The following is a 27,679-nucleotide window of genomic DNA, read 5'->3' on the forward strand; positions in this document are numbered from 1 at the left end:
CACGGTCGCCACTATTGTTACGTCGAACCAGAAAATCTACCCGATAAACGGAATTCGTCTGATAGTTATACAGGTGTCGGCTGTTATTATTTCCCACAATCTTAAACTTGATTTACACCGTCCTTTATTTTTTTACAAACAATCTGTCCTCAGACCAAAGAATACAAAACTGGTGGGTGCATTCCATTTAGTCCCTGGATGTAACACCTCGGTAGTTCATCCTAAATACTACCTCAGTTCTTATTTTTGATGTAGGACATTATTTTGATGTCATATGTACTGTATTCATGGCCCTACAAATAACCAGCAGAAAAAAAAACATTTGTGCTTATCTCCCCAACACAATATATACGTTATAACAGTGAATATCGGTATCTTTGGCTGAATGGTTAGTGTAGCGGTCTTCGGTTCATAGGGACTCGTGTTCGATTCCTGGCTGGGAATTTTATCCGCGTTTGGTTAGTTCTTTTATCTCAGGGCCGGGTGTTTGTGATCGTCTTAATATAAACATTTACGTTCAACATATCACATTACCAACCATCACATAGTGGTAAAACATACAAATTCGTGTCCTCGTCCTGAGGAGGAGCAGATCTTTTCAGGCACCAACCAACTAACCGATCGTTCTGAGGTGGTGAACCTCTTTTCAGGCACACCCCCACAAGAGGTGAGCTGCATACTATTAATTTAATAGTGAATACATCGCTCCACATACGGAGGGGAGTCCGGTCATGAAACTTGTCTTCATACACAGTGGTGCCGATAATTGGGTAAAGACCTAGGGAAGGGGAAACTAAGAAAATGTGTGATAGACTTGATACGGACTGCGCTAAATGAATAATATGACTCACATCCTGATGTGTACCCATAAACCCGCACAATAGCGTAGTAAAGTAGAAAATAATGCCAAGAAGGCACAAACTCTGCTGCGTTATTTTAAGAATGGAAGATCGCCGATTTTGAAGGTACATCAATTATCCCCTCCTCAGTGAGGTGGCAAACTTCGCAGTTTAACACCCGTCCATCGCGCTGCACTCTGTAAACAGTAATTCAGGCTCCACTCCACTGTGGCAGCAGAAGACGGGAGTGTTGGAGGTCGGGCTGTCTATTCCTGTCCTGTCGTTTCGGCCAGTGTGCGAGAAGTGAGGCCGGACGGAGGACATGAGAGGGAAGCTCTGGGAACTGATCTGCTCCTCCCAGCGCGACCTTCAACAAGGTAATGTGTAGTGACAAGTGTTAGTTCAAAATATTTACCTTCAGAAACTGTTTACAAGCATGAATTATTGAGTGTAAATGATGTGACGCAATGAGTGTATGTTCACCATAGAAATCACACTCTTTCTCTCAGAGATGAGAATATCCTGACCTCGAGAATATCAGCATTCATATGAACTATTTCTAAATCTAGTAAGGAAAATGAATATAAATTTTGGCACATTCTGCTTTAAATTAATACCCAACGGTAGTGCGGTTAACTTGCAGCGAATCGAAATGAACTGGTAAAAATTATCTAGTCATTAAAAGGTAACCTTGTGTCCTTATGTTTTTCGAGATGGATCAGGTCTACCTGAACGTTTGGTCGTTGAAATATTATTATAATATCTTTATTTTAAATAATAATAATAATTTCTTGTGGCTATTGTTTGCCTTGTACGGCAGATACTCCAGGGTCGGTGGCACCCGCCTTATATGAGAAACTGCGTGGTAATGTGGTAGAAGATTGTATTTTGTGTGTGTCTATGTTGTATGAGTTGTAGTGTATTTTGTGTGTGTATGTTGTATGAGTTGCAGTAATGTTGGAAACAGCACAAGGACTCTGTCCCGAGCCAAGGCAATAAACTGCTTAAGATTAAAATTCCTCAGGCCTGTCGAGAATCGAATCGAGGGCCTCGAGGACCGAAGGTCTAGTTACTGACAATTAGCCAAGGAACCAGACCTGTAGTCGCTGGAATAATATTATAATATATTGTTAAATACTTGATTACTAAGAGTGCAGTTACTGCGTGAGGGATTGCGTCAACATGCTTGGGAAAGGTATCAGAGTTTTATTTTTAAATCAAAGCTTACATCATATCATGTTAAATGGAATCCATATTATGTTAAAATATGGTTCTTCAAACATGAGCTCTGTTCAGTCAGAGAGAGTGGTTTGCTAACTGAAAACTGAGTTATATTAAGGTATATTACATAATAGTAACCAAAGACTGAATGCATGTCGTAAATTTGAATGTTCTCACACGATATAAAATTTATGTGCATTATTCAACACTACTAGTACGTACACTATTGTCTAAAATAACTCTTTCTTTAGCTGACTGGCACTTTATTGTAGAAAATAAAAGGTCGTCCCTCAGTCATTCAGACCAATCAACGTCCGTAAGTAGTGTTCTACGTGATTTGAAACGTTAAATTGGATCCCGTGTTAGGCAATCGAATTTATGGATTATTTTCTGGGATAAATCAAACTAACATTATGTAAATTGTAAATATATTTTAATAGCCATTGGCTGCAATAAAATCTTTATTATGTAAATTTGCATTTTACTTAATAAGATTCAAACACATTTCCTGGAAAGCTTGAAATCGTCTTTGCAGCCACGCTGAAGCAACTCCAATATTTCGTTGAATTTTAGGTTTTGTTCATATGTTGCATAAATTATACAACAAGAAATATAATTTTATTATACACTTTTCTCATGAAATGTCTAATAATAATAATAATAATAATAATAATAATAATAATAATAATAATAATAATAATAATAATAATAATAATAATAATAATAATAATAATAATATGTTGAGCGCGTGTTTGAATCAATTGAAATGCATAGCTCTGATTTCTTTGCATCGAATTTAAAACTTCTAAATGGCCAGTATGGTGATATTCTCCTTGATAAAATTAAAATCTCTTGGTCCTGATGGATGTACCTGTAAGTGAACTATGGTTTTCTGCTGAAATTATGAATTATTTCATAGCACTTGCTCTAAATTAATTATTTTTGTGTTTTAGGGAGGTCTGGAATCACGACTATCGGATAATTTTTGAAATTATTCTTGACTAGCTGATGTACCCGTGCTTCGCCATGGAATTCTACATTGTATACAGAATTCTAGGTTAGGTAGTGTACACGCTGTGAGCAAGATTGTATTAAATTGCATAGCTCTTAACTTTACCCTAGAAATGCAACGGGGAAGTCACCAAACGTCTCTTCTCATATGAAGACTGGGTTAGGACATTTTTATTGTAACGGTTGGCCCGCTTGCCTACTATCAATCACAATAAAGTTGGGGAGTTTTCATTATAATTTGTAGGCACTCAATCTCCACCTGCCTTTTTACATCCCCCAAAAGACTTTCTTAGTAGTTTTCCCAACTGAAATGAACATAGGTCATTATAATGACGTCAGTAGGAATGGCACGATTAAAAGCAATACTTTCATATGAAATACTCGATCAAAAGAAAAACCACACATTTTCTCACTTTTAACGAACAGTACTACGCTGTTGACCTAACAGTCCAGAGTTCCAGAGCTGGAATGACCAAGCCGCAGACAGCTGTGATCCGTGAAAACTCTTCGTCTTTTTCGGCGGCGGGGTGTTCGAATAGTGGAGAGTCCCAGCCCGAAAACTATGCTCTTTTGCTAATGTTTCCTAGGAGTATCCAATGAATCGGAAAATCTCAATTCACTACACTGGCGGCGTAAAGAACTATCTGAATTGGAGGCAAATTCTTCCTCCAAGCCAGAAGAGAAATCCCCCTCTTCAGTGCTAATTTGGAATAACATGAATGTAGAATTTAATAAAAGTGAAGAAGATTTTCTTAAGAAACGGCTCTTTTCAGAGTTTGATTTTAAGTTATTTAGTGAACTGTGGTGTTATAATTTGGAATAGGCCTCGTAATTCTAGACCAGGTCATACTACTACTACTACTACTACTACTACTACTACTACTACTACTACTACTACTACTACTACTACTACCGCCACCATCAAGTGAGCCTTTAACTTAAATGTGCACACTGCTCATTCAAAACAGAGTGCCAGAGTAGGGATCGAATAGCTGGAGTACTATGTTTTTTTTGCTAGTTGTTTTACGTCGCGTCGACACAGATAGGTCTTATGGCGACGATGGGACAGGGAAGGGATAGGAGTGGGAAGGAAGCGGCCGTGGCCTTAATTAAGGTACAGCCCCAGCATTTGCCTGGTGTGGAAATGGGAAACCACGGAAAACCATCTTCAGGAGTACTATGTTGAACCAGTGTGTTACGTACCAGCAGTATCAGGAAATGTATGAAACAGAGGAATGGCATGCTAAAGAAGAAAGTTTTCCAACTCCCCAGCTATTTCCTGCCAATATTCAGTCAGGCTGTTATACTTTGTACGCAGCAGTAATCCCATCTATCGGAATTTAGTGGCAGCATAAGAGACAAACAACATCGCAACAAACAATGGTCAATATAATGTTATTGTTGATCAATTTTAAGAGCTTTCGATATTGTAGGCCTTCACATTTAGTTTTCTTCCGACTCTGAAATATCAGTCTTATAATAATCGGTACGGTAAAACTGGATAAAACAGAATGATCGGAAATTTATTCTCTCTAACCTTTGTTACGTAGTACTTTTCGATAGGACCAATAACACAGGTACTTAAAAAAATTAAATATTTGATACCTTCCCCTAAACTACAATTTCATCCAAGGTGAATAAAATTGTTTATAGCTTAGACTGTACTGTAATTTCTTATTCCCCGTCTCTATTACACCGATTTTCATTAAATTCTGTTCACCCATTTTCTCGTGACGGCGTTGATATGGACTTACAACAAAAATACAAATTCACGAATATCTCGGTTATCATAGCCGTTTGAGTAAAAATGTATAAGACACAAATGATGGGAAATTCAATTTTATATAACTTTAATTATGTAATATTTATCGATAGGGCCACTAATAATATAAATATTTGAGAATTACATTTCAGGCCTTCCCCTAAACTACCATTTCACTCAACGTGAACAAAATAATTTATAGCCTAGATTGTAGAGGTTCATCCCCCGACTTTACATACCGATTTTCATTAAATTCCCTTCAGCCGTTTTCTCGTGATGCGTGTACAGACAGACAGACAGACAGACAGACAGACAGACAGACAGACAGACAGACAGACAGACAGACAGACAGACAGACAGACAGACAGACAGACAGACAGACAGACAGACAGACAGACAGACAGACAGACAGACAGACAGACAGACAGACAGACAGACAGACAGACATTACGGAAAAGTAAAAAGTGCATTTCCTTCTTACTGTGGACATGACCGATACAGAAATACCATTCTTTTCAAATTCTGAGCAATGTACAGACAAAACTCTTATTTTATATATATAGATAAGTTTTCAGCTATATGAAGCTAAATGCTACTCTAAGAGTATAATGAAATTACAATTGTTAACCACGATACATTAGAAATTTATCGTAGCTAATTGAAGGTTCCACGGTATGTTGAAGAACAATTGTGTTCTTCGTCTGTGTCGAACTGTGTTGCTGTTCTATGTACAGTCACTCAAAAATGGAATGAGGACATGCTATTGTATAAGTTCCGCGCAAGAACACTTTTCACAGAAACAAATGAACCTATAATGTTTGTTATGGGTATCCACGGGGTTTGTACCTACATGAGAGGTGAATTATACTTTCATAATAATAATTAAAATTAAGTCTAATCTATGTAATGAAAAAGTTTACTAAAACAGCTTTGTCCAGTCCGTTCGGCCGTTCTACTGGACTGATTTCCTTCATTGTAATTTTTTATTCTCTCCGGAATTACTTGACGGTGAATCACCAGACATTGATAGATTTCTAAGTTCAGTCAACTTCGAGTAATCCTAAAATCAAATCACTAAATGCCCACTCCAACAATTGCAGGAGAAGGCTTACCTTAGCCCGCAATACATTCTATACTTAAAGGGTTGCTAGGCGACTAACACTTTCATTAATGTTCTCATATATGTGACTTTTATCTTTAGTCATGTGATTGCATGTAGCCATGTTTGATTACTAACTGCCAAGCCAGAGAGTATACACTTCCTCTGATCATGGAAGAAAACTATTCTCTGCTAGATACTCTTTGATTCTCAGACTTTCCCCAGCTTCTGAATACACTCAACAGATGGCAAATTGTTTCTAATAAGTCTAGAGCACGGATTTTTATGCATTAATAGGTTAGAATGAAAAGTTCCTGAAGCGATCAGCAAGTATAGTCTACTTTCACAACGATTGTGCTATGACGTTTGCATAAACATTAGGGGTACAGCCCGTCAGAACTCCTGTAATTTATGTTACTCTTGCTACATTATGGAAGAGCGGGTGGCCGACACTTCGTATTAACCAAATTTAGTTTGCAATCTAACTTGTTACGGCATGAAAATCCGGGCTTTGCTAATAACTTTCAGGGTGCTAATAGAAAACATTCGGCTTAAGTACAGACGGGAAGATTTCAAGTCGACTAGCCTTCTGTATGATCATTAATGAAGCGCAGGGACTAACTCTTGAAAATGTGGGTAAGGTTATCTACTTACCCGAACCAGTATTCAGTCACGATTAATTGTTTTGCATTATCTCGGGCAAGTTCGCTTGAAAAATGTAAAGATCCAGATACGCCCGAATGGTCGAAGCAGGTGAATATTGCATGGAAAGAATTGTTATAAACTACATTATGAATGAATCAATTATTATGTACCGGTGTTAAAGGTTCGTAAAACTGTTGAAAAGCGCAGGCAAAACACTGTGAGTACGACAGGCATATCAAGACGAGATGTCTGACCACTCCAATAATTGAAGGCGAAGGCTTACCCTAGTCCGCAATACATTCTGTACTTCACGGGTTGCTAAGCGATTAACACTTTCACTTTCTGATATGTGCGATTTTTATCCTTAATCATGTGATTGCATGCAGCCATGTTTGATTACTACCTGTCAAGCCGGAGAGTATACACTTCCTCTGATCATGGAAGAATACTATTTTCTGCTAGATACTCTTTAATTCTCTGGCCTCGTTACAGAATGCTGCGGACCAGTACGGGTCCACCAGTAGAATATTAAATGTGAAGAACGTACAATACCATGAGCTCATTGTTTCTTTGAGTGTCTATGCATTCAGTTACTGACGTTTCGAATACATTGCGGTATTCGTTTTCACAGTGACTGATACCACCTACTCTATTCGAGGTGATCAGTCTCCCCAGACGAAGAACGTAATTTTAAATTTCTCGTTTGTACCAGGTACTTATCAGACTGTTATTCCTTTTCAAGTTAAGGATTTGATTCTTAATTTTCTGGGAAGAAATATTCTTTCTTAATCTTTTTACCCTCCACGGTTGGATTCTTCCTCGGAATCAGCGAGGGATCCCACCTATACCGTCTCAAGGGCAGTGTCCTGGAGCGTGAGACTTGAGGTGGAGAGGATACAACTGGGAAGGAAGACCAGTACTTCGCCAAGGCGGTCTCACCTACTATGCTGAAGAGGTGCCTTGTGAGGGGATGGGAAGATTGGAAGGAATAGACAAGGATAAGGGAACGAAGCGGCCGTGGCCTTAAGTTAGGTACCATACCGGCATTTACCTGGAGGAGAAATGGGAAACCACCGAAAACCACTTCAAGGATGGCTGAGCTGGGAATTGAACCCTCCTATACTCAGTTGAATCCCGAGTCTGAGTGGACCTCGTTACAACCCTCGTACTTTTCAAATTTCGTGGCAAAGCCAGGAATAGAACCCGGGCCTCCGGCGCTGGTAGCTCATCGCACTAACCACTACACCACAGAGACGGATCTGGGGAGAAATATGCAATGTAACGCACTCAGAGGCTCTGGTTAAGTCAGAGAGAGAAGACCCACCGTTGAAGTTAAAATGAGCAGATTAGCAGATACGACAGCTGATCTATTTGAAGATTCCATGTTCGAAGCATAGTTCGTAAGAGGATGTCCTGAAAATAGTTTCCCTATCTGAAGACATATACATACGAGGACGGTATATTCAATAAAGTTTAGGACCAGGTACCCCAAACTTAGACACACATATTTGCAAAGGTACTTGTAACAGCATAGTGATGCTGATCATTAGACAGTAGACAATTTCAAACAAATAGGGTTGGATTAATTTAGTTTACTTACACCTAAAAGAAGAACAACAAGAAATACTATTAATGTAGTGACAGCAAGAATGCGAGCTCCTAAAGTGTGAAGGGAGGCGACTATTTGGTGAGATGGTGAATATTTCGTGAAGACTGTACCTGCAGACGACTGTGACAAGACGGTCTGTGTGTAGCAGGTCTGCTGGCTATCAGCCATCGTTGCTATTAAGAGAGAGAAAGAATACACACACATATAACTGGTACTGTGACTAAATGGTACAAACACAATTGTAAATGGTTGTTATGGTGGATACCAGTGCATTAGGTCTTGATTCGATTTTCGACCCTGTAAAAAATTTAAGGCTAGCTGGAGAGACTGGTACTTGATGCACTTAACTTTAGCCAACGTGGATGAGAAGAGGGAGGGGAAGTGGTAAAGTGTTCTTTTCTTCCCGGTGATCTCCTTCGTTTCTTTGTTAGTCTTTTAAGTTCGCACTGCGGCCATGCTGGGATCGGGAAGGGCTCAGACCGGGAAGGAAGCGGTTATGACCGTTATTAAACCGGGAATGAGCCCGCTGTGAAACAGGGCAATCGCTGAAAACTATCTTCACGGCTGCCGACGGTGGGGTTCGACCCCACAACCTGTCGAGTTCAAGTCTACAGCTGCACATCTCGTATCATGTGGTCAAATCGTTTGGTCTTTTATCTCCGATTAGTGTTCAGGAGTGACTGACAATTTTCTTATTTTGTAAAATGAACAGCATTTCCTACTATCAATCAATCAATCAATCAATCAATCAATCAATCAATCAATCAATCAATCAATCAATCAATCAATCAATCAATCAATCAATCAATCAATCAATCAATCAATCAATCAATCAATCAATCAATCAATCAATCAATCAATCAATCAATCAGACAAAAACAAGGAATCCTGTGATCATGTAGTCGATTAGTGGTCTTGGTCTGCCTACTGACCAGCCTGAGGGCCTGCAAATATCGTGGTATCACACGCTCAGCCGTATCACTTTACATTCTCGACCTGCTCTGCACTCTGTAATTCCACACAGTTCCTCAGTTAATCTTGTGAGGTTGAGTGAGCTCATTTCCAGCCTTCAGTTCAGGATTAAGGTCCTAGTATCAGACAGGCTCGAGCTTCCACGTAAGAGGCAGGTACGACACCCAACCACCAAGTTGCTGGAAATTGCTACTATCGCAGGTCTAATTTGACGAGGTTGCATGAACAGTTATTCTGGTATACGTTTTCAATTTCCTTCTGCTAGACAATCAGCAAGCCACATTTAATATTTAGAATTTTAATTCATTCGTCGTCTACTTTTTATTTATTTATTTATTTATTTATTTATTTATTTATTTATTTATTTATTTGTGTCTTTCTAAAGTGGCGAAGTCAGGGTTCTTCACTCTCTCATACACTTAATCGCATCAATTTTTAGACTTCTACAGCATTAATTTAAAATATCATGGTAATCAGTTACAGTTTATGAGATAAGATGAGTCAGACAAGGAGTAACAATAATACAATTAATTAAGATTACTATTGATGAAACACATTATTCAAATCTACGAGTATGTAAATCTCGGATATAACCTATTCTATTGGACTACTCTAGACAAATCCCTGAAATTCAAGCTCATGTGATTATGAAGGAAAGTGAAACAATTTATTTCTTGGCAACATGAACGTGGAGACGTGACTTGTTCTGTTTCTCTAATCCAGACTGCCTTACAGCATTCCACAATATTATTGTGGGAAATTGTGAGAAATTATCACGTTGATGGTCCAAAATCTCGTGTAGCTTTTTCATCTCGTCACCCTACACTGATACATTTCAGATCGTAGACCAGAGATAAATATCCGTTGCGAAACGATTAGCATTATTAGCTGCGTCTTCGTTGGCCCGGGTTCGATTCCCGGTAGTGCCAAAGATTTAATAATGTCAGGACGGTTGATAATATAGTGTAGATGGTATATGCAGCTCACCCTCATAAAACTTGTGCCTGAAAAGAGCTACAGCAGTGGATTTTGGATCTTATAAAGAGATCAGTTCTGAAAGATCTCTTGATGTTGGCTCGCTGAACTTCCTACTTAAACTTGATTGTCCCTCTTCTTATGCTTTATTAATATTTAAACAGCTAATTAAAGTAAGACCACAAATTAAACCTTAATTAGGACATTTAACATAATATTTCGTGACGATGGTCATGACAATGATTAATGTTGTTTTAAGGGGCTTGACTTATGAGGTCGCAAACCATTTTACTCAGTTCATTGACGCAGTGAGTATCGTCTTGAATGTGATACCCCCAGTTTTAAATGAAAACAACAACAACTCCTTTTTTTTGTTATTTGCTTTACGTCGCACCGACACAGATATGTCTTATGGCGACGATGGGGCAGGAAGGGGCTAAGAGTGGGAAGGAAGCGGCCGTGGCCTTAATTAAGGTACAGCCCCAGCATTTTCCTGGCGTGAAAATGGGAAACCACGGAAAACCATCTTCAGGACTGCCGACAGTGGGGTTCGAACCCACAATCTCCCGAATACTGGATACTGGCCGCACTTAAGCGACTGCAGCTATCGAGCTCGGTCCCACACAACTACTACTACTACTACGACTACGACTATGACTACTACTACTACTACTACTACTACTACTACTACTACGGTATACGATCATGAGGCTGTATTCGATAGAATGTCAATAAATTGTTAGGCTAGATTGTGTATCTATAAGGGGTTCCCCTCCACACGGAAACTTTTCTTCTTCTTCTTCTCCTTCTACTACTAGTTATACCGCTTTCCCTATACCTGTGGGATTGCGGGTATGAACTGTGCCACACGTGTGGATTTAGCCCTAGTTTACGGCAGGCGCTAACCCTCTGTGCAGGGATATAATCACTATTGCGTATTTCTGTGGTGGTTGGTAGTGTGGTGTGTGGTCTGAATATGAAGAGGAGCGTGTTGAGAAAAACACAAACAGTCAGTTTCCGTGCCATAAGAGTTCATCACACGCAATTAAAATCCCCGATCCGACCGGGAATCGAACCCAGGTCTCTCAGAACCGAAGGCTTCAACGCTAACCATTCATCCAAGGAGTTGGGCGGGATGTTTTTCTTGTAATAAAGAAAAAGGAAGAAGACGCCCCCATATATAATAACGTCTTAGAAAATGTTAGACACTGGAGATGGGTGTTCGTTTATTTCTGGTGTCATCGTTTCTTAAACTGTAACACTGTGAATGCTGAAGGCCCGAAAAGCATTTTAAAAGCAGTTTTATTAGTTATAGTCTTCAATAGTGACAAAAGTTTAAGTATTATGGCTATGAACTACTGCATGGGATCACCAGGTCTCGCTAAAGTAAAATAAGGTAGCATGAAATAATGGTATAACAGTAATAATGGTATTGGCTTTACGTCGCACTAACTACTTTTTCGGTTTTCGGAGACGTCGAGGTGCCGGAATTTTGCCCCGCAGGAGTTCTTTTCCGTGCCACTAAATCTACCGACACGAGGCTGGCGTATTTGAGCACCTACAAATACCACTGGACTGAGTCAGGATCGGTGGTATATCAGAACCACCTCCTAATGCTACCGCTAAAGAGGAATTAAATTATTGAGATGAATCTGTCTAGTCGGATAGGTAAAGACATGCACGTTCATTTTATCCAGAAGGGCGTTTGTTCCATTCCCCGTAAGAAAACAAAAAAAACTGGCTGCAAGGCTTCTGCTTAGAACTGAGAAAACAATGCGCCTTCGAAACCCACCCTTCACTATTATAGAGACCTTTGTCCGTGGTTTCGTTTTCAACTCCAGGTGAATCATCATCATCATCTGTTTACCCTCCAGGTTCGGTTTTTCCCTCGGACTTAGCGAGGGATCCCACCTCTACCGCCTCAAGGGCAGTGTCCTGGAGCTTCAGACTCTTGGTCGGGGGATACAACTGGGGAGTATGACCAGTACCTCGCCCAGGCGGCCTCACCTGCTATGCTGAACAGGGGCCTTGTGGAGGGATGGGAAGATTGGAAGGGATAGGCAAGGAAGAGGGAAGGAAGCGGCCGTGGCCTTAAGTTAGGTACCATCCCGGTATTCGCCTGGAGGAGAAGTGGGAAACCACGGAAAACCACTTCCAGGATGGCTGAGGTGGGAATCGAACCCACCTCTACTCAGTTGACCTCCCGAGGCTGAGTGGACCCCGTTCCAGCCCTCGTACCACTTTTCAAATTTCGTGGCAGAGCCGGGAATCGAACCCGGGCCTCCGGGGGTGGCAGCTAATCACACTAACCACTACACCACAGAGGCGGACCAGGTGAATACTAGATGTTACCTAATACAAGAACTGCGCCGAAAGTTTTTAGCACAGTGTGAGAAAAATGTATTTGCAAAACTACAATTACAACTTTTCAAAATACTCTCCATTAGCACGTATACATTTTTCCTTTCTCTGAAATTACTAGAAAACATCTTAGTCCAAGCTTCTTTCGGGATGCCACTTAGTTCACTCTCTTAGGCTGCAATGACCTCTTTATCTGACGAAAACCGCTGTCTACGAATTTTTTCCTTGATCTTAGGCAACAGAAAGAAGTCACATGGGGCCAGGTCAGGTGAATAGGGGGAATGAGGTAATACTTGTACTTTTTCCTTCTCCAAAAAGTCCATTGTTCTGGCAGCCATGTGGCCAAATCCATTGTCGTGATGCAGCAGAAGGTGCGCACTCTTGGACTTCGGGTGCTGTGACCTCCATGTGGCGAGGACTTTGGGAAGACAATCATTCACGTACCATTCAGCATTGACTGTACGATGTGTGTCGAAGGTCACAGAGGTGCGATGCCCCCATTTTCGTAAAGAAAAAGTTGCTACCATCTTATTCCCATCTTACCTTCGTCGAACTTCTGTGGGTGGTTCCTTCCCTGGAAAGCACCACACAGAAGACTGTCTCTTTGTTTTAGGGTGATAATGGTATACCAATCTACTGTATTTACCAACATATAAACACACTAACATAGAAACCACAACCAAACTTGACACGTACGAGGTAAATGAAGGTGCTGGCTGTAATATAACAGGGGCTCTGAAAGAACACAACCATTTCACTTCACTCACTTCACGGCTTAACCATGGCATATCCAAAGATATAGCTCACTTCACCGCTCAACCATGAAATATCCGAAGATATAGCTCACCTCACTGGTCAATCATAGAATATCCAAAGATATGGCTCACTTCGCTGCCCAGTCATGAAATATCCAAAGATATGGCTCAATTTACTGCTAACTATAGAATATAAAAATGTATAGCTCACCTCACTGTTCAACCATAAAGTACTCAAAAATATATGTCACCTCACTGCTCAGCCACGAAAAAAAAAAAAGAAATTATTTTTTATTTAGGCTCTGGTTATTATCTGGGGTATTCTATCAAATGCTGAGCACGAAGTCTTTGGTCGGGTGCGCTCTACAGCTTGTACGCATCCTGTTGAAAGAATTTTGAACCATCTCGTGTTATACCTGAATACCAATGTATAATAATAATAATAATAATAATAATAATAATAATAATAATAATAATAATAATAATAATAATAATAATAATTTTATTTGTTTTACGTCCCACTAACTACTTTTACGGCTTTCGAAGACGCCGAGGTGCCGGAATTTAGTCCCGCAGGAGTTCTTTTACGTGCCAGTAAATCTACCGACACGAGGCTGACGTATTTCAGCATCTTCAAATACCACTGGACTGAGCCAGGATCGAACCTGTCAAGTTGGGGTCAGAAAGGCAGCTCCTCAACCGTCTGAGCCACTCAGCCCAACACCAATGTATTGTGAAGTTGGATGATTTATATACATATTGCTCACTCCCAATATTTGCTCTTCAGTGGCTCATTGGAAATAAACCGGGAAATTAATATTTCAGAGCACTAACTAGGATGAAATTGCTCAACCATGTAGTGGGTCTACTATTTTGGAAGCTATTCTTGAAGTGATTATCCCGAGACTTTTATTTGAATATTCTCGGATAGAAATTAATCCTTTTCTGGCGGAATGTAGTGTTTATAGTGCACTATGTCTTCTGGTATGGGCTAGAATAAATTTGTTACTTTCATTGACCTTTCTCAGTTTCATCCTTGGCTTTGACAATATGAAGATGACCGAGGTATGAGCGATGCTAGTAATGCCATTCCTTATGCAGCCAGTCCCTGCTATGAATGGTGTGAAAATATCGCTCATAGGGTCGGTTGGTGCATGCATTTCAGGGGGCTTGGCATAATGATATCTAATAGCAAATTCTGGCTCGGTGAAGGAAACAATGGAAAACTACATCACTCCTCATTTCCCTAGTATGCCTCTTCAGTGACACGTGGGCTATCTATGACAGCTGTTGGCGGAACTGTGGAGGATCAAACCAGCCTTCGGGCTGAGCACCCAACATACAGAAATTCATTTCAATAACTTGACCATCTGTCAGTCGTTGTATCTGATAACAATGCCATTTCTTATTAAGGAAATTTAACATATATGCAAATACACGGGGATAATGACCAAATAAGTCTCTACTAACAGACTGTGCAGCAGAATGTAAAGCCCTGTAATGTTAAAATTACCATGGCATTAATGTATGTTCTCAGAATTCTTGGCTGCCACGCGCGTAGTTAAAGAACACTTGTCCTGAAATGTCACACTCGTACACGCACAAGTCAGTGTGTTTACAGCGGAGAAAATCCACTGCCAACCAATCTGTTCTGAGTCAAATCCGATGATTTAAAGAAATACTGGGTATATATTTATATGACTCAAAAGTACAAGTCCAAGGACTTTTAGTTGGCATCCCTCCGGGGTTATCAGAAGTAACAAATACATTTACTAGATTGTCGAGTTGTTTTATTTTTATTGTGTTGAAATGTTGTCAGTGATGAGTAGAGATAGTGATTATGTTATTAAATATCAGCTGAATTCAAAGGTGCTTCTTAACATATTTCTAAGGCAATACACACTACTAATATTATAAAGAAAGGAAGTCGGTGAGGTTGTTTGTACTTGGAGAGTAATCTTGGGAGCTATTCAACCGATTTCACTAATTGTTTCATTACATATATATATTCAAAAGACATCAGTTCATAAACCGCGAATGATCACAAGGATCCTGAATTTTTATAATTTAGACGATGATAACCGAAAATATTTATTTCAGTAGATCATTTATACTTATGTTAGCTTATCAGAGGAGCAGTCAACGGCCGTAGCCGTGTTGATACACCGGGTCCCGTGAGATCTCCGAAGTTAAACAACATTGGGCGTGGTCAAGATGTGGATGGGTTGTCACGCACTGTTGTGGGGGGGGGGGGAATGGAGGAGCGGAAAGGAACTGGCCACCCTACCGTACGTAAACTCCTGCTCAGGCACACCTCTGCGGATGTTCGGACATGCCTTCGGGAAGAATACACCCTTAGTTTACCTTATCAGAGGAGCAGGTATTTATAAAAGTGTGAAGTGTCAAATTTCCCTATGGGAAAACCAAATGATTGTCGCATAAGTCTCTCGGTCATGGCCATCCACCAATGGTTACTAATTTCAGATGACCGCCAGCCATAAGACATTGCCTGCACGGTTGCTAGGTTACACTTCCGTCACAAATTTTGATAAATGACACTTTTTCATTACACAAATTTTCGGATGACCCCAAGCTCTAAGACATGTTTATTGAAAACTTTGGAAAGATTATGCATCCAGAATACTTGAAAGTGAATATCGACGGCTTACTTCTAAAACCTCGTATGTCCCGATGCTCTTCCTACGCATTATCTTCCTTAAGGCTGGCCACGCCTCCCAGCCACATATGGATATGCAGTCCATCAGAACAATTTTCATTGTGTTCAATTTCCTATGCTGATGTGTAAAGGAAAATGGACCTTACCATACCGTATGGTAGGGATGTTTTCTGCATCACGTATTTACGCACTCCTACAGTATAATGCATTTAAGGTTCAATTTCCTTTACACATCAGCATAGGAAAATGAACACAACGAAAATTGTTCTGATGGGCTGCATATCAATATGTGACTGGGAGGCGTGACCAGTCTTAAGGAAAATAATGGGTAGAAAGAGCATTGCCAGATACGAGGTTTTAGAAGTAAGCCGTCGATATGCTGTCTGAAAAGTTGGGGCTCACCAAGTAGGCTACACTTAAACTTCAGTTTCACAAAAAAAATCATGTAACTCTATCAGTTTTTCAGGATAAAACCCTTTCCGTGTTTTGGGTCATGCTTTATCCGACAAAACCCACAATAACGTACAAAAAGAACATACATGTAGGATTTAGAATGTTTACAGAAATGTTTATATGTATTTTCTTTTGAACCGGCAGTTTGGTTTGTTGTTTAACGTCTTAATAATAATAATAATAATAATAATAATAATAATAATAATAATAATAATAATAATAATAATAATAGCTTATAGCCTCCGAAGAGGGCTGGTGCAGGTCTTTCGAGTTCGCACCGTATAGGTGACATGCGCGTCTATAATGTGGCCCTACCTATGATGAATTCTAATGATGAAAACGGCACACACACCCCAGACCCCGAGTCACGGGAATTAACCAATGAAGGTTAAAATCCCCGATCCGGCCGAGAATCGAACCCGGGACCCACCGGACCAAACGCCAGAACGCTAACTATTTAGCCATGGAGCTGGACCTTTAACGTATTAAAGGATCATTTCAAACATACGGACCGGAGGGCTCGCACGTTGTGTGTAGAACAGCTGGATCATTTAGGGTGAAAATTGTTATAGATGTTCATTATTGGTTCAAGACCAACAATCGTTATAATCTTTCAGTTTGTGAGAGAATCTTCGTTAGGTAGAAGGTGGGCATCAATGAAGGAAAATATGGAGCAAGCCCAAGAAAATGGATCGGCGATTGCAGAGTAGGCTGTGGCGTACGGCCACGGCTGGTCCATGGTCCGACAGCTCTGCACTCCGACCGGTCAACCGAGGAGAGAAGTGGTGGCGACGGCTCTACCATGGTTCTACACCTCTGTACTCGGGAGACGGAAAGAGGCTGGTCCCCCACCGTCGGCTGTTCTGACAATGGCTTTCCGTTCTCCTGCACCAAGGCGAATGCCGGAACAGTTCTTAGGCCACGGCCGCCAAACTTCTCACCTTCTCCGAGCATCTCCTTCACTGTTGAAAATCTGGCCTGAGATACGACGTCACCGTCTGATGAGAAAATGTTTTCACCAACGGGATTCGAACTGGCTAATCACGGTGTGAGGCCGTAAAGACATAACGCTTTAACGATTATGGGCACCAGGTGGGCGTCGTTGGGATTGCTGGCTCATTACATAGACCACAGTATCCAACGGCTGAATTTTGATTGAACATTACTGAAAACTTTGTACTGTAGTGCCATCCACCGCTTGCATCCAGAATAATACTGACCCGCAAAGCATGTATCGGCAACAGCAAGATTTTGTATGTTACACTCTCAATTTCGTTTACACCTAATGAACTGGCGGATCGAGTAGCTAAAAGAGCCTGCATTTGGAAGATGATGGATTCAAAACCCACAGCAGCAGCCTTGAAGATGATTTCCCGTGTGGTTTACCATTTTTGCACCAGACAAATTCTGGGGCTATATCTTAGTTAAGGCTAAGACTATTACCATCCGTGTCTTATCCCTCTTCTTTCCCATCTTCACCGAAAACTTACCTGTGTTTGTATAACATTAAGTTGATAGCAATGTAACGACAACGAGCTGTGGCTTAAACACAGCTTTGAATTCGGGATGTGGTGGGCTGGTCCCACTGTCGGCTGTTGTGAGAATGATTTTCTAGGGTTTTCCATTCTCCTCGCTAAGGCAAATACCGGGACACTTCTTTGTATAGTCCACAGCCAGTCCCCTCTTACCGTTCGCCACACCTCAACTCACCGCAACACATCTCCTGGCCTAAGAGAGGGCGTCACCCTCTAGGAGGCCCACCGTACCCCATCAGGGTAAGGAATGAAAGCTTTTAGTAGGCAGTAAAGTAACGGTGTCAAGTATTATTGTCGTGCTTATTGTCGGTCATTTATAACTCTCCCACTGGTATACCATTGCACCCTAAGAGTTCATGATATTAATCATTTCTCGACAGATATTCATGCTTCTACCAGTTTCCCTATCTCTGGCTACATCCATTTAACTTGTGGAAAGTACTGTGAAACGATGTGAGTAGGTGTCTCTGTATGTATCATGATAATGAACTGGGCACCATACATAGAATTTAGAGTGCAATATTCAGCTTTAGTGACGAAAGCTTAGCGGATCAGTAATTTCTTCTTATTCAGACAGGTGATAATCGTTAACCTAGAGTATTTGTATTATTCTGGAAAAGAAACTCTAAGGTTTGTTGTTGCTATATTTTTTATGTCTCACCGACACAGATAGGTCGTATGGCGACGATGGGATAGGAAAGGCCTGGGAAGGAAGCGGCCGTGGCCTTAATTAAGGTACAGCCCAAGCATTTTCCTGGTGTGAAAATCGGAAACCACGGGAAACCATCTTCAGGGCTGCTGACAGTGGGATTCGAACCCACTATCTCCCGGATGCAAGCTCATAGCTGCGCGCCCCTACCGCCTGGCCAACTCACCCGGTACTCTAAGTTTTAAAGTTTAATACAAATAAACGGACAAATATAGTAAGTCGAGTCTATAATGATGCGACCTATGAAATTCTACTAAGCTAGGACAAATGACAAATGACAAATGACAGTGAGTTTCCATGCAGTATTAAATGTTAAACGGAGTCAGCGGAAATTCAGCCTCAGATTATTTCTAATTATTTTTTAACAAAAGAGAAATACAAGTTATAGATGAGACCTAACAGATCTAGAAGATTATTTGTATTAAGAGGAGCGTTGATCATAGTAAAATATGACTGCCGTCGGAACTCAAATCCGACGTGTCCGTAGATATAAAATACTTCAAGGGGTGTTTATCACGGAATCGGAAAGCGTACTCGTCCGTAGGGCGGACATTTCGCTATCCTCCGTCATGGCTTGACAAAGCCTACAATGAGTGGCCGACATTTCGCTATCCTCCGTCATGGCTTGACAAAGCCTACTATGAGTGGCCGACATTTCTCTATCCTCCGTCATGGCTTGACAAAGCCTACTATGAGTGGCCGACATTTCTCTATCCTCCGTCATGGCTTGACAAAGCCTACTATGAGTGGCCGACATTTCGCTATCCTCCATCATGGCTTGACAAAGCCTACTATGAGTGGCCGACATTTCTCTATCCTCCGTCATGGCTTGACAAAGCCTACTATGAGTGGCCGACATTTCTCTATCCTCCGTCATGGCTTGACAAAGCCTACTATGAGTGGCCGACATTTCTCTATCCTCCGTCATGGCTTGACAAAGCCTACTATGAGTGGCCGACATTTCGCTATCCTCCGTCATGGCTTGACAAAGCCTAATATGAGTGGCCGACATTTCGCTATCTTTTGTCAAGGCTTGGCAAATAATAGCGAAACATCGGTCACTCAGCAATCAAGATCGTTGCCCAACAACCTCTATCATCACGTACAACAACACCAGCTATCGCTTCAGCCGCGAAAGTCTACGAAGCAAGGTCGTATTTTCATCTTTTACCTTATTTAAAGTACACGAAGGAGTTTTTATTTGTATGAATTTATACAATCCTCACTTGATATTCTCTTTGTATGTTTTCAGTTTTAAATTCTTTGACCAGAGGACAAATACCTCTCATCTAGGGATATTGTATCTATTTGTTCAGTTTGCTGAGCTTTGGGTATTGGGCCCGTGGCTCCCCCCACCGAAACAGGGTCGCTGAGCCCCACCGTCTCTCTTGTTTCAGAAACTTGTGCTAAGCCCAGTAAGGATGGAGTCCAATGGCGGAATGGGCTCTCAGCAGTGCAAGATGACGAGGGGGACGGCACTGTCCCAGCGGGAGACCAGCTGGAGGGGACGGACGCAGCTGAGGACGACACTCTTCACCTCAAGAGACGGGTGGGACTCTTCAGTGGGGTGGCTCTAATCGTTGGCACCATGATCGGTAAGTACCAAGCCTAGTAACCGATATGTTAAAGAACTTCATTTTCCAGGAGGCGCTTTTAAAAGTTGGCGAGCTCCCTGAAATTAATATTGCATTTCAATGACCTCTAAATTGAAGTGGCATATAGTTGTGAATGTTATAAAAAGAAAGAATAAATTTTGGTCTTATTTATTCAGCAACTTCGTAGAACTAATAACTCGGTTGGCTCAATATCGAGATCACTGAAACTGATATTGTATTTCAATAATCAAATTGAAGTGGCATATATTTGTGAATAAAAGAAGGAATGCGTTTTATTATATATTCAGCAAGTTCAGAGACAAATAACTACGTTGCCTCAATACTGAGCTCGCTGATATTCGTATTAAGCCGGCCCCGTGGTGTAGGGGTAGCGTGCCTGCCTCTTACCCGGAGGCCCCGGGTTCGATTCCCGGCCAGGTAATGTACTTTTACCTGGATCTGAGGGTTGGTTCGCGGTCCACTCTGCCTACGTGATTAGAATTGAGGAGCTATCTGACGGTGAGATACAGGCCCCGGTGTAGAAATCCAAGAATAACGGCTGAGAGGATTCGTTGTGCTCACCACACGATACCTCGTAATCTGCAGGTCTTCGGGCTGAGCAGCGGTCGCTTGATAGTCGCTTCAGGGCTGTAGTGCCATGGGTTTATGGGGGGGGGGATATTCGTATTGTATTCCAATGACCTCTAAATTCAAGTGGCATAATTTTGTGAATGTAAAAAAAAGAACAACTTTAATTCTTATATATTTAGCAAGTTCAGAGACAAATAGCTCTGTTGCGTTAATCAACCAAATATATGTGTTGTTAGATTATAAGCCCAGAGGCTGGTTTGATCCTCAAATAGCACCACGAGAGATAATGTGATTTTGGGAAATCACAAAAACCTGTAGTGGAAGCTATATTTCGCTCTGGCTGGTACCAAGGCGCAATGCAAAGTTATTGCATCCATCAAGAAGTGACAACAGGTAGCAAATATGTATAACGGTTGTATGTACATGGTTTTATTTCAATAGTTTTTATAGATATGTATTGAATTTTAATTTAATTTAAACAAAAACTCGTCAATTTAGATATTGGTAGTAAGTTTAAAAAGCAGGGTTACTTAAATTTTAGGTTTCATCCTCTCGCCCCCAGCCAATATTTCTTTATATCTTTTAATTTTTTAATGACAATCCTATATTTTGATCATTCTGAAAGAACATTCATTTGTTAGTAGATCTTATTCATTTATTCTGACATCTATTGTCTTCTATCGCCTGGATATCCTGGAAACACTTGCATTCAAACAAAGAATGAGCAAGTTAGTAAGTTGTATGAAAACATGGTTTATTTTGTGACATTTCCTGCATGTAATTAGTTCATTTTAATAATGTAAATGTTCAAAATGTTTTCATTGTTTGCTAGACGGTCATACAACCTATTTCGGAACTTTTTTGCGAAAGTTTAGAGCGTTTCTTGACTAATTTTTTTAGTTTCTCGTGTTAGTTTACTTTTGAGTTCTTTTAATATTCTCAGGCGGAAGAGCATAAACAGCTGATTTCATACGAACCGTAGGAAGAAGTCGAGAGGAGTAGGGTCTGGTGATCTTGCTAAACCATTCTAGAGCACCTCTCTTACCAATCCATTTCCCAATAAATCTTGGTATCAACACTGTTGAACAGGTGCTGAATAGTATGGAAAAGTGCCATATTGTTGAAAATGCAAGGTTCGTTCATCACACCCTGTTTCCTTTTTCACTGACAAAGATAATGTGATACGTAGATAAATGAAATATCGTAATATGTTCAAATACAATTCTCCAGTCAAGTTTCATTCAATTAAAATGGTCCAAAGATGCCATCTCCAAGAATTCCAGCCCATACATTGATCTCTTAAGGGAACTGAGTATGGTCATCGCGAAAAAAATGGGGATCTTTATTGTCCCAGTACCTACAATTGTGCCTGCTGACAAACCCATTCAAGAGGGAAGTAGCTTTGTCACCGAAACAAATATTTTGTGTCAAATTTGGTTCTTCACTTCCCTGGGACATTAGCTCACATAATCTATTCTTCTATTATATTTGCTGAGCTACTGGTAGTTTGTATTTTGTATGGGAAATATCGTTCACTTTTAGCACTTCATGTGCCGTATGAGACTAATTGAATTTTGTTTTACAAGCTGCATTACGTCGAACTGACACTGATAGGTCTTATGGCGACGATTGGCCAGAAAAGGGCTAGGAGTTGGAAGAAAGCGGCCATGGCCTTTTGAGGTACAACCTCAGCATTTTCTGGTGCGACAATGGGAAACCACGGAAAACCATCTTCAGGGCTGCCGACAGTGGGGTTCTAACTCCACTATCTCCCGAATACTGAATACTGGCCGCACTTAAGCGACTGCAGCTATCGAGCTTGGTAAATATTTGTTACTGGAGCTACTTTTGTAATGGTTATTCTGAATTCCATAGTGAAATATCCTAGTGTTTCCATCTGTGTAGTTTCATCTAGTTTTAAAGTTGTCCATTTGCTTTATTACACACAAAGTGATTTTATTTATATTTACGGACTAGATCTGGCTCATAACGGTGACTACTATGTTTCACAGGATGCCTCTCTTTGAGCCCCATACATAAATATCATTTCTGTACCGTACTTTCTTGAAGAGTAAACATAATTTTTAAATAATTAATTACCCAAGCATAAATCGTCTGTTAAAAAATGCTCAATAGTATGTGGGTTTATCCTATACAGCTCTGATCAACAATAATATAAACCAGGTTGCCAAGACGACAGAAATAAGGAAACAAATGAAATTTACTTGTAAGGTAATGCGAACGACAGGAAGCATGACCAAAAAATGGCGAATAAGTTAATTTGAGAAGGACAGCTGATTTAGAAAGTGATGGAACCAACTAGAGGGAAGAATATACTGGATGTGGTGCTGGTAAAACAGGATGAGCTCTATAGAGAAATCGAAGTAATAGATTGTATTAGTGATCACGAAGCTGTTTTTCTCGTAGTTAAAAATAAGTATGAGAGAAAGGAAGGTCTTAAAAGTAGGACTGTTATGCAGTACCATATGGCTGATAAAGTAGACATGAGGGAGTTTAAAACAAGTAACTATGGTCGGTGGAAAACGATAAATTAAAATGTAAACAGACTCTGGTATGCGTTTAAAGCAATTGTTGAGGAATGTGAAAACAGGTTTGTACCTTTAAAGGTGGTAAGGAATGGTAAAGGCCTACTTTATTAAAACAGAAAAATAAAGAGACTAAGAAGGAGGCGTAGATTAGAAAGAAATAGAATTAGATATGGGTGTGGAAGTAAGGAGAAATTGAAGGAACTTACTAGGAAATTGAATCTAGCAAAGAGGTCTGCTAAGGATAAGATGATGGCAAGCATAATTGGCATGCATACAAATTTTAGTGAAAAATGGAAGGGTATGTATAGGTACTTTAAGGCAGAAACAGGTTCCAAGAAGGACATTGCAGGAATCATTAATGAACAAGGGGAGTGTGTATGTGAGGATCTTCAAAAGGCAGGAGTATTCAGTCAGCAGTATGTAAAGATTGTTGGTTACAAGGATAATGTCCAGAAAGAAGAGGTGACTAATGCTAAAGGAGTATTAAAATTTACCCATGATAACAATGACATTTACAATAAGATACAAAGGTTGAAAACTAGAAAAGCGGCTGGAATTGATAAGATTTCTGGGGATATACTAAAGACAATGGATTGGAGAATACTACCATATCTGAAGTACTTATTTGATTATTGATTATTTGATTGTTTTTAATATTTGATTATTGTTTGCATGAAGTAGCTATACCAAATGATTCGAGAGTTGCTATAGTAGCTCTTGTGTACAATAGAAAGGGTTATAGACATAAAGCTGAAAATTACAGGCCAGTCAGTTTGACATGCATTGCATGTAAGCTTTGGGAAAGCATTCTTTCTGATTATATTAGACATGTTTGCGAAATTAATAACTTGTTTGATAGAATGCAGTTCGGGTTTAGGAAAGGTTATTCCACTGAAGCTCAACTTGTAGGATTCCAGCCAGATATAGCAGATATCTTGGATTCAGGACTGTATCACGATTGACCTGTCTAAGACATTTGATAGGGTGGATCATGGGAGACAGGTGTCTGAACAGTGAGGATGATTATCTGTCAACTCTCTTGAATTGTCATAAGACATAATTATGTGTGTCGGTTCGACGTAAAGTAATTTGTAAGAAAACAATAAAAAGCATGCAAACAAAAAACAAACAAACAAACAAACAAACAAACAAACAAACAAACAAACAAACAAACAAATAAACAAATGTTACCGAGTTAGTTGGCTGGGTGGTTCAGGTCACGTAGATGTGACATTGCACTCTGAGTATGGTGTGTTCGTGTCTTACCGCCAATAGCTTTGAATCTGGTTTTCGGTTGTAACCCATTTTCACACTAGGCAAATGCTAGGGATATATCTTAATTAAGTCCACGGCCGCTTCTTTCCTAATTCTAGCCCTTTCACATCCCTACGTCACCAAAACCTTCCATGTGTTGGTGCAACGTAAGAAAACACCAGCAAAGATTTTTTTGCTTTGGCTTTACGTCGCACCGACACAGATAGGTCTTGCGGCGACGATGGGACAGGGAAGACCTACGAGTTGGAAAGAAGCGGCTGTGGACTTAATTAAGGTACAGTTCCAGCATTTGCCTGGTGTGAAAATGGGAAACCACGAAAATCCAGCTTCAGCGCTGCTGACAGTGGAATTCGAACCCACTATCTCCCGGATGCAAGCTCACAGCCGCGCGCCTCTACTGTAACCGTATGGGCAGCTCACCCGGCAGCAAAGAAAGGAAACAAACACAAATAATAATAATTAATAATTTCGTGTGGCTATTTCTAGCCGAGTGCAGCCCTTGTAAGGCAGACCCTCCGATGAGGGTGGGCGGCATCTGCCATGTGTAGGTAACTGCGTGTTATTGTGGTGGAGGATAGTGTTATATGTTGTGTGTGAGTTGCAGGGATGTTGGGGACAGCACAAACACAAACACCCAGCCCCCGGGCCATTGGAATTAACCAATTAAGGTTAAAATCCCCGACCCGGCCGGGAATCGAACCCGGGACCCTCTGAACCGAAGGCCAGTACGCTGACCATTCAGCCAACGAGTCGGACAACACAAATGATAATCGTTATCAAAAGCAGACGAGAAAGTTATGAATAATACATTATCCCACATCATTTTGGATCAACATTTTCAAATGAAATCAACCAAGAAAATGGAATTAAAATATCTGAAGTAGCCTTTAACTTTATTATTTTGCGTTAAAACGAAACAGATGTCGAATTATGTTTAGGTAAGGGCAGGAACATCACCTTTTAAAGCGACTTTGAAGTGAATATGACAAGTATTAGAGCTCACGAGATATAATAATTCTTCTTTTTTCCGAATTTGTCCACCTATGGGGCGCATTGAACCTAGGGCTTCTACTTCTTCTTGTTCTCTTCCTCCTCCTCCCAGAATCTCTTCATCCTTCCACTTCTAATCTTCCTTTCTTTCTCAGATATGACCAATTTTGGTCTATATTTTAGTGGTTTCTTCTGGAATGTTTCGATGATGTCCACTCGGCTTCTAAATTATTTTCTGTTGTGAATCATGTCCATTGTAAGTTCACTTTCTATTGCATTTATGTTTATCCCTTCAAACCACTTCGTTGAAGCTTTCAGTCCAGTGATGTACTTGAATATTTCCTTAGTTAGCCGTTTCTCATCCATTCTTTCTAGATGCCCATAGAATTTTAGCCTTCGCTTTCTGATGGTGACAGTGATTTTTTCGGTGTATTTGTAGAGATCATCATTTTTTCTATTCCTCCACTCCCCGTCAACATTTTTCTGTGGTCCTAAAATTGTCCTTAAGATTCTCCTCTCCTTCTTTTTTGAGTTCTTGAAGCTCACCCTTTTTATTCTTTGTCAGGCTCTCTGAAGCGTAGAGACCCTCTAGCTTTATCACTGTGCTGTATTGTCTAAGTTTCGCCATGTAAGATATTGCTCTTTTGTTTTATCTGTTCTGGGTTAACCTGTAAGCTAATTTTAGTTTTCTAATTCTTTCCCTATTCGGCTGTTTATCCAATCCGTTAGGTTCTATCTATACTATTCCCCTATTTTTTTTTAAATTTCTCAGTTCTTTTTACAGTCCCATGCTTCACTTCTAAGTGTCTCTCCCCTGATGTCCATATTCCATGTATTCCGTCTTCTCATATTAGACTCTGAGACCCGTTTTCTCAGCGATCTCATGTAGACTATTCAGGATAATTTAGGCATTTTCTCGGTTGTGAGCCAAGTTTCCTCCCTAAATGTATTCCCCTTATTCCTTTCACTTCCAAAGCTTTTTCCCAGGTTCTAATGATTTTTTCTAGAGAATTGGTGATAGGCAGTTCCCTTGTCTGACTCCAGTTTTTATTTCAAATGGTTCAGAAATTTCACCGAAGAATTGGACTTTTGAGAAAGTTTCTGTCCGGGCTTATTTTATTAACATTCTTGTTTTCCTGTCTTTTCCGAATTCCTCTAGGACGTCAAATAGAGTCTGCCTGTCAATTGAATCATACGCTTTCTTAAAATCAACAATTATTACCACGGTGTTTTGGCTTCTCATGGCTCTTATTCTGAGAATGCTCTTCAGGTTAAATATTTGTTCTGCGCATGATATTCAATTCCTAAATCCAGCTTGGTACTCATCAATAAGACGTTCTGCTTGTTCTTCAACTCTTCTCATTAGTAACTTAGAGAGTATCTTATATGTCATTTGGGGTATAAAGAGATGACTATAATATTATTGATGTTCGTCCGAAGACCTTTCTTGTGAAGTGGGTGTATAAGAGCACACTTCCAATCATTTTGGGATCTTTTCATCTCTCCACATTTCTCCTATTACGGCGTGGATTACTTTTGCTCCAGTTTCTCCCCCGAACTTCCACATTTCTGCAATATTTCCATCTTTACCTGGTGCTTTGTTGTTTTTAAGCTAATTTATTATTGCCTTGGAGCCTCCGTGGCTCAGGTAGCAGCGCGCCGGCCTCTCACCGCTGGGTTCCTTGGTTCAAATCCCAGTCACTCCATATGAGATTTGTGCTGGACAAAGCGGAGGGGGGACAGGATATTCTCCGGGTACTCCGGTTTTCCCTGTCATATTTCATTCCAAAAACACTCTCCAATATCATTTCATTTCATCTGTCATTCATTAATCATTGCCCCAGATGAATGTGACAGGCTTCGGCAGCCGGCACAATTCCTATCCTCGCCGCTAGATGGGGCTTCATTCATTCCATTCCTGATCCGGTCGAATGACTGGAATCAGGCTGTGGATTTTCATTTATTATTTCCTTGATCTCTTCTGGACTCGGTGGCTTGGAATCTTGGTTATCCTGAGATAAATTTTCCATATCCAATTTTTTCACAGGTTCTGCAC

General features: G+C 40.4%; 1 protein-coding gene across 1 annotated transcript in view; it reads left to right on the plus strand.

Annotated features, from left to right (window-relative positions):
- Positions 1-1,082: 1,082 nt before the first annotated feature.
- Positions 1,083-27,679, plus strand: part of sbm (sobremesa) — a 336,672-nt gene continuing 310,075 nt past the window's right edge. The window contains exons 1-2 of the mRNA XM_067148406.2: positions 1,083-1,216; positions 20,021-20,218. Coding sequence (XP_067004507.1) covers positions 1,162-1,216; positions 20,021-20,218 — 253 coding nt within the window. The 5' untranslated portion in view covers positions 1,083-1,161. The remainder of the gene's footprint in view (positions 1,217-20,020; positions 20,219-27,679) is intronic.

Source organism: Anabrus simplex, chromosome 1 (genome assembly GCF_040414725.1).
Source record: "Anabrus simplex isolate iqAnaSimp1 chromosome 1, ASM4041472v1, whole genome shotgun sequence".
Taxonomy (NCBI): domain Eukaryota; kingdom Metazoa; phylum Arthropoda; class Insecta; order Orthoptera; family Tettigoniidae; genus Anabrus; species Anabrus simplex.